The following is an 8,453-nucleotide window of genomic DNA, read 5'->3' on the forward strand; positions in this document are numbered from 1 at the left end:
AAATGAAAAATACCTCTACACACACTCTCTCTAAACTCCACCTTCTCTTCTCTTCTCTCTCTCTTTCTCTCTCTCTGTATATATATATATATATATATACTAGTCACTTACCCGCGCGATGCGGCGGGAGTGGCGATTTACAATAGGATACTCGTTTACCATTAGTTTATCCGTTGTCTCGTGATATATCGTATAGTACTTAAGTTAGTTTTCTTATTCGTGATCTTCTACAAGAATAGTACAAAACAAGGAAGTAGATGTAATTAAAAACAAGAAGAGTTCAAAACAGTCAAGTAGCTGGACAAAACAATAAAAACAAAATGCGGGGAGTCTCTTGTATCTCTTCCTGTTTTACCAATACATCCGTTCGCTTATGACTTTCTTGTATCTTCTCCTGTCCTGTACCAGATTTCGACACATAAAAAAAATGTTACACGCTTACAGGTGCTTTAAAATAGTAATTAAAAAGTAATTTCTGGAAGCAAATAAGGCACAAAATCACTAACTTACCTTCGTTTTGATACGGATGCGATTAATTAATCACGCAACACTTCCTGGTAGACAACATTTGATGTGTAAACTCCGCGTTGTTTGAATTCTTTGGCGAGATGTACCAACACCTTCGTACTTTGTCTTGAAATCCCTCTTGATAACGCGACATAAAGTTGTCCATGTGAAAATACAGAATCCGGTAGATAAATACCAACGTTCGGAATTGTTTGACCTTGAGCTTTATTAATCGTCATGGAAAAGCTAAGTCGAATTGGAAATTGTTTTCTTTTCAGCTTGAATGGGAACATGTCATCTTCAGAAAGGGTTAGAGGGATTCTTGGCAAAAAAACTCTTTTTCCGGCATGTTGACCGACTGCAATTTCCGCATCAATAACATTTCGCATGAAACCCTTACATATCAACCGCGTGCCATTACACAGGCCATGTGATGGATCGATATTACGTAACAATATTATTGGGCATCCAATTTTTAAACGAAGCTTATGAGGCGGCAAACCACTAACATTTAGCGAATTTAAGAACTCGACCGGATAGAAGTTGCGCTGATCGTCTTCAGCTTCATCAAAACTGTAATAAACTTTTTCCTCCCCTTGAAAAATTTCAATCATTTGATTATTAATCTCGTCAACACTATCATTTTTAGTGGACAATATTGCTCTAGAGATTATATAATCCGAAGAATATACATTATCTTCAATTGATGGAAAGATGGCATGGATCAATTCTTTTATTGCGTTTTCTCTGTTGTTGCACTGAATTGTCATGTCATCGGGTATGCGGATAAAGTTTCCTTCGATTGGTTCTTCAGTTCCATCGCCGACTCTTAAAAGAAATTTAGAAAACCATGGATCTTTCAGCGCTCTCATATTTATGGTCAACCGCATCTTCTTATTCAAAGACCAAAGAGGTGACATTCGTACGCTGGAGTCTACAATCTGTGCTCGAGTGCCACGTTTAATAACCGGCAACACCTGTCTGAAGTCACCTCCCATAACCATTATCTTTCCACCAAATGGGAGACTAACACCTATAATGTCTTGGAATGTACGATCGACTGCCTCTATCGCTTGTCGTTTAGCCATCGACGCTTCATCCCATATGATTATTTTGGCAGAGCGAATCAGTTTAGCGGCCCCACTCTGCTTTTTAATATTGCACATTGAATTATTTTCAAGATTAAGAGGAATCTTGAATCTCGAGTGAGCCGTTCTACCTCCTGGCATATTATTAGCCGCTGCACCTGATGAAGCTGTTGCGAGAGCAATAAGACCACGTGACCGAATTTCAGCAAGCAAGGCAATGTACAAAAATGTTTTTCCAGTTCCACCTGGACCATCAATAAAGAACACGCCTGGAAGATCATTATCAACATGCATCATGATCTCATCAAACACGTTTTTTTGGTCCGGATTAAGTGAATGTTTGGCACTCAAGTGTTCAGGTTCCAAAACAATCCCATACTCTTCTTGTAACTCACGATAACCTGCATCTTGTAAGTTAACATCGTCTGTTATCTTAGGAAGGTCGAACTCATTGAAATTTTTACCCATGGATTGTACCAAGACACTAATTTCGGTAAGAACCATATTTTGAACTCGTTCTATACTTTGACAGTGTAACCGATGATCTTCAGACAGTGAATCAAAGTGGTCATTCCATAACTTTCGAATATCTCCAGGTTGGCAAAAAATCATTATGGTCGCAAATAACCTTCTAAGAGCATTGGGAAATTGAAACGTAGAGGCTTCTTCGAGACATTGTGATAGATATTCATCGTCTTCTATTAAGCCTAACTCAAGAGCTGCTTTCCGAAATGTCGCACACTGTTGACCATTAACTGTGCAAAGATGTTCAAATGAAGTAGGCCCTCTGACATTTGACAAAAGTAGGCGTAAGTAGTACCTTTCTCCTTCGGCTGGATTAGCGGAAACGATACGACCTCTTTGTTTTTTACCGAAACGACGACTCCAACGGCGTGTGCTTCCATTCCACGTAAAGTGTTTTGGAAAATCTTTATACAAATGTACCCTTGCTGTTTCATCGTTTCTATTTATCTCAAAAAATGCTGTTAGCATGGTTCTCTTATCCCTTTCCCTATCAACAATATTAGGCATCAAGTCATCATCTCTAAATCTAACCATCTGATTATTTGGGAGATGAAGTTGTAAGGCTAGAACAGCAGGAAAGATTTGAGAAAGAGAGAAGGAAAAAATGCGCCACATAGCTTCTGGGGGCGATATGTAGCGTGCATCTTGAAATCTTTTTATCTCATTAATAACAACCCCTGGCTCACTTTGATCGACTTGAATAACCTGTTTGTCATGTCCTTTATAAACATATTTGAAAAGATATTTCACAGATTTTATACTTGAGCAAACTTCAACATTCATGTGGCAGTTAAACATCATCAAAAGCCTTGGGTTATATGGGACCACCCATCTATTATCAAGTGTTTGTCCTCGTAGGTCCACTTCTATCCCGGTGTCTCTCCTTCGATACAACGGATACGAATCTTCTCCTTGTGTCGTCTGTTCGTTAAATTGTCTAGGATAGTGAAAACGACAAATTTTAGGATCACCCTGCATACAAGGACTGCTTGATCGTAAATTGCCGCAAGGACCGTGAATCATGTGCTTGACAACCATCTCATGCAATCTGGGATGTGTTAGTTTGTTAGGAATTTCAGCACACACAACCTTATCATAATGGTCCGCGTTATTGATCTTGTGTTGCGGGTACATGATTAGGAGAAAATGTGCATGCGGCAAACCCCGCTTTTGAAATTCAATGACATAGACGTATGCCTTAACTTCCCCGAGGACATGTTTCTTGAAGAGTTGATCCTTAAGATCTTCTAATTTAGCCCGGAACACTCTTGAAACAAGGTCTGGACGATCTGTAGCAGTTTGACCAACATGTAAGTTATCACATATCTCAGGCCACTTAGGATTGCATGTCATTGTAAGGAATACATCAGGCTTGCCGTCATCTTGAACTAACGTCATCGCGTCTAGAAACCGACGTCGCATGTCGCGAGGCCCCCCGATGAAAGATGCAGGCAACACAATTCTTTTCCCGACTCTGTTTGCATGAACCTCACCAGTATTGACGCAATCCACAATACCTTGGTACAATTCGGCCCGAATCTTAGCCTGGTTTCTCTCACAAAATTCTAAGCGTGACGTCTCAATTTTGATGTAAACATCAACCACAAACTGCTGTAGCAGTCTACCACCGAACAAAAGCAAATTATCGGTAGATCGAATCTGGAACTTGTAACAGTAGTACTCTCGCATAGCCACGGTTGTTCTACCACTTCGTGTGTTTGCCTCTGAACGATGAAGATGTATTAAAAACAAACAGATAATAAAAATAAAACGCATTACGCTATTTTTATGATCTTCACTTAAAAAAGGATAACAAATTGTTGGTACCTTCCATTTCTCCTTCGATGTTGTCATTGTTGCGAACCTCATTGATTGATACTCCGTGACGTGGTATGTTAGCATGCCAACCCGACTCACCATTAGGAAAAAATAGAGGATACGACAATGGATCGTAACAGCTGAAGTACGGCTGAATTGTTTGACTATATTCAGACCTACCGTACACAACAATACTTGTTTATACGAAGTGATATTGTCATTACCTTCAACCCAAATACCAGCAACCTATATAATTGTGAACTATAAGTACGTAAAATAAGCAATACAATTAAATAATTGCAATTAATATAATATTATATATACCTCCGATGTCGTTGGTCGGTTGTACACCCTTTGGTCAAGTTCAACCGAAGTATTCAAAGTGACTCTATAGTTGTCCAGAGGTCCTAGTTCCGCAAGTCTTCTAAATGTATCGACATATGGGTTTGTAGAAAGAACGCGTGTTAAAATCTGGGTAATACGCCGATCAAGATTTGGCCATCGGAGTCTGTGATCTAACTCAGTATCAGGATCGTAAAAATACAACTGCAAGTACCTAGGGGTCCCATCCCTCGGAACTAATTGGTCGATTCTGTGATATATTCCTTTATGTGCACGAAAAGTATATACGCCGTCTCTCATATTGTTCAATGTATCATCCAATGTCACACCCATTGAGGCAAAAGAAAAATTGGTGTTATAAGCATGGATGTTTTGCCTAAACATATCTCCAATTTCATCTTGAGACGTGAAAAGTCGGTACAATTCCTCTGGAATTTCTAAGTTTGCTAACACAGTTTTCCCACTCATACAACAAAAGGTATCAAATTCATACTGAAATCGTTTTGCTCCACAATTAGGACATGCACCTCGTTCCTTTAAAACACGATGCTCTCCAGGTACACCATTGTAAACAAAATTATAAGGATCATCTTGCACGCTCCCATCTTGGAAGGAAGGTTGATAAACTACTTCAGCAAATTGGGGTAATAAAGTACGCGGATGAATTCGAATACCTAAAAAATTGGTGTATTAAGTAATGAAGGTTGTAAAAGATGTCGAGTTCGAAAAAAAAAAGAAATCATTGTTAAATAAATAGAAACCTCGTGATGTTCTATGCCTGACTACGTCAATTACAGATGGGAATGTGGTTGTCGGCGTAACATCATCTATCGGGGTTTGGTTGACTTGACTGCCAGTTGAAATACGCATTCCATTATCGTTTCGTGTATTAGAATATCCTTTATTGTACTCCTTGCGTTTTATAGTAGAAACACTTGAGGCGTTCTCATTTGTTGTTTGTGTAAATTGAGTAATATTAGTTTGTAAACTTCTTAACGGTGTCCTTTCTGTTGACCTATTACTCATTAAAGATATTGATGAAGCACTTTGGGAGGCATCACCACTCCCAAATTTAGATACTTTGTTATTTTCTTTGCGTGCAGCATAGTATCTTTTGTGATACTCTTTTCGTTTTTCAGCTTTAGTAGATCCGCTCGAGCTAGAAGCATGATTACGATGGTTTGGTTGTCCATTAGTCATTGTAAATTGACAAAGTGACAAATACCTTGCAAATTAAATAAAAGAGAGTTATCATAGATGATGAAATTCTCAAATCATTACAACATTCAAACACATGACTTAGAGAAAAACAAACCGAATGATAACATTGAAATACATAATGATAACATTAAAATACATGACTGAAGCCGAATATCATGACTTAGAGAAAAAAAAATCCTTAAAATATTGACATACATAATGATAACATTAAGTGAAAGCCAAACTAAATACTTGGTGAAACAATGGTCTCCACAAACACCGCACCCTTAAAACCTCGAAACCAAGTAACGGGATAAAAACATTCGAAGGGCTTCATATCCATTTCAATTGTAAACAACTTCCCTAATTTAGTCATCACAAACCAATTACCATTTGTCACATAATGTGTTATATCGCACCACAATGACAATGATATCGGGGGGATCGGAGGACATGATAAGACCTTAATCCAGTAATCCCCTTGTAGCGTCCATAGGTCAATTGTCATCTCAAACATGCTAGTGCTAGCAAACATGTGAAGCTCATTTTTTACATTCACTAAAACACCTTGAACCATTCCTGTAGAAGGAACGGGTGGAAAGCTTATCTCCTTGAACTGCTCCGAATTAACATCAAAACAAATCACCCTGTTCGTACCTCCAAGCCAACATTCGCAAACAGTGAAATATAGAGTACCACCACAAAATGTGCCAGCTGACCAATTGAAATGAGGGCTTAGGTACTCTTGTCTTGTTATGAAAGGAATATTTCTCCAAGAGTCTACTTCCCTAGAATAAAGATGGACACCAAGTACACCACTCCTACGCTTTATATGCAAGACCTTGTAATCATCGTCAGCGTCAACGTACAAACCAACGGCATCAAGGTTATTTATATAGAATCCATGAGAATCAGGAGTTGACAAACGCTTGAAACCAGTAGTTGTTGGATTCCAAAGAAGCAGCTCGTATGTATGATTCAAGCAAACACACAACAATCCGTTCAAATGTGAAAGTATTGAGACATCATTATTTTGGTGATGGAATGGAAATGTAACTATGGAGCTTGGCCCATAGTCATTGGATTGAAAGATGATCGGACGAACAGAGCACGTTAGGTCGTCAATTAGTAGAACTCTCTGGTTAGATGAAACTAATGAGCGAGAACAATGTATCCTTACGAAATCTTTTGTTGACAGTAACGCGTACCATTGCTTACACACACTCTTAGAACGACCTACATCCTTTGCTGGCACCCTCGTTAATATCTCAAACACGATTGTATGAATAGGAAGGTCAGCCATGGTTATACCTTTGTTTAACACAGATAATGATTATTTAGTTGTCCAATCTAAGAAGATTATAGTTTGGTGAAAAATAGATGTAACCATTACATGTAAATCAAGTAATATAACATACTTGTTATAACAAAGTAAAGTATACTTCTACAATTACATCAATATGAGGGAAACAAAAGGCAAAACACGAAACACCAAGAGAGACTTTAATATTCAACAACTAAACATATAACAACACCAAATGTTTCTAACTTAAACACAAACTTGGATAACGATCCATAATTTAAATATCCCGTGCCTCGACCATATCCGGTTCGTACGTAATCGTACTCAACTCCGTAGACTTCAAAATATTAACTGAAATAACAAATAAAATATAACTTTTATTAAACTACATGAGCCATTAAATCTAACTAATTATTAGAATGTTCATGTGTAAAGCATAACATACTATCTGGTAGATGAACCAACTTGAGACGTGATACATATATGATAGACCTTTCTTGCACGGCTCGAATGGAACGTATAACATCGGAAGGCTTCAGGGAAGACAAAAACAATTGTATTGTGTGACCACTGTATATTATGATTTTGGGTTAAAGTTCTTCTAATAATAATATTTTCTTACATATAATGTAAATATTATGTTTGTAATATGTTAATAATAAATAATAACGTACGTCTTATCTTGAAGAGAAAGTTCAAAACAACATCGATCACGTTTGCCTTCTATTATTCTCCCAACCACATCTAAAGCCAAATCAGTCAAATCGTATAGACCATATATAAAGTTTTATATATTTAATAAAAATTATAGATAGAGAATTTATATGTACCAACAATATCCATTTGAGGTCTCCTGTCATGCTTCAATTCTATAATGGAAGGGACCAATGGATATAAAGAAGCACCCCTTGGAATCGTAAGCATAAGTGAAGAAAGCTTTGTATATTCGTTGATGACAATTTTTTTTCTCGGACCAAACTAACACGTAATTCTGGTACTTTGGGTACTCATGATAGTTGAGATTCTCAATTTGGAAATGATTCAAGGAAAAAAAACCTCCCATCAATGACGTGTCATTATATTTGTGTATCAAATGTTGTGGGACGAACGCAACAATTTTTTGTCTCTAAAATGAAAAGAAATTTAGTGGTGGAAAAACGCTTACTCGTATAACACAAAGTAAATTAAAATAATGTTCTTACGTGTTGATCAAGAAATATAACCACTAATCTTTTTCCATCGACGTCATGCCAAATAAACTCCACCTTAACAAAGATTATATTATACCATGCTCTATCATTGAGAAATAATGAAAATTCTTCAACGGAAAAATGATCAGACATATCCTATTAAGTGTTCAATGTTAGTTAACTAAAAAAATAAAAACTCCAGAAATTAAATTTAAACTAAAACATGATTAAAATTAAACAACAACAAATTTAAATTTAAACTAATACATAATTAAAAGTTAAATAATTAAGATTCAAACTAATTCGAGAAAACAAAAAGTACAGTCATCATAAAAGTTGTTCTAAGGTTCCCAAACCATTTCTTCATCCAATGGTGGTTCGTAAACTGCCCCAGGGTCAGTTTCGTACCCTTCGGCCCAGGTCGGTAGTTCTTGTGTTTGACTGTGGTTTTCCACATAAGGGGGGTTTGAAGGTGGAGGA

At 37.2% G+C, this 8,453-nt stretch overlaps 2 protein-coding genes and 1 long non-coding RNA gene across 3 annotated transcripts; all 3 read right to left on the bottom strand.

Moving 5' to 3' along the window:
• Window positions 1-536: 536 nt before the first annotated feature.
• LOC110888760 lies at window positions 537-5,480 on the bottom strand. The gene is made up of 5 exons (XM_035989972.1): window positions 5,042-5,480; window positions 4,263-4,954; window positions 4,134-4,184; window positions 3,948-4,089; window positions 537-3,844 (listed from the first exon to the last, which is right to left on the bottom strand). The coding sequence occupies exons 1-5, from the start codon at window positions 5,478-5,480 to the stop codon at window positions 537-539; spliced, it is 4,632 nt and encodes a 1,543-aa protein (XP_035845865.1).
• A 244-nt stretch (window positions 5,481-5,724) lies between these two features.
• On the bottom strand, window positions 5,725-6,783 carry LOC110888759 (putative F-box only protein 15). The gene has a single exon (XM_022136267.1). It carries the CDS (start codon window positions 6,781-6,783, stop codon window positions 5,725-5,727), a length of 1,059 nt encoding a protein of 352 aa, XP_021991959.1.
• Window positions 6,784-7,234: 451 nt separating this feature from the next.
• Window positions 7,235-7,734, bottom strand: LOC118492334. Its single transcript, XR_004893236.1, has 3 exons — window positions 7,614-7,734; window positions 7,458-7,527; window positions 7,235-7,353 (listed from the first exon to the last, which is right to left on the bottom strand). It is a non-coding gene; the product is annotated as an uncharacterized LOC118492334 (long non-coding RNA).
• Between the last annotated feature and the right edge of the window lie 719 nt (window positions 7,735-8,453).

This window comes from Helianthus annuus, chromosome 5 (assembly GCF_002127325.2).
Source record: "Helianthus annuus cultivar XRQ/B chromosome 5, HanXRQr2.0-SUNRISE, whole genome shotgun sequence".
NCBI classification, from domain to species: Eukaryota; Viridiplantae; Streptophyta; class Magnoliopsida; order Asterales; family Asteraceae; genus Helianthus; species Helianthus annuus.

What these genes read in the sequence shown, in the direction of transcription:
- LOC110888760 (XM_035989972.1), bottom strand. Translation starts at nt 5,480, where the DNA reads ATGACTAATGGACAACCAAACCATCGTAATCATGCTTCTAGCTCGAGC. An exon ending in ACCGACCAACGACATCGGAG is followed by an intron (nt 4,185 to 4,262) that starts GTATATATAATA and finishes ACAATTATATAG; the next exon opens with GTTGCTGGTATTTGGGTTGA. An exon ending in ATATCACTTCGTATAAACAA is followed by an intron (nt 4,090 to 4,133) that starts GTATTGTTGTGT and finishes CAAACAATTCAG; the next exon opens with CCGTACTTCAGCTGTTACGA.
- LOC110888759 (XM_022136267.1), bottom strand. Translation starts at nt 6,783, where the DNA reads ATGGCTGACCTTCCTATTCATACAATCGTGTTTGAGATATTAACGAGG.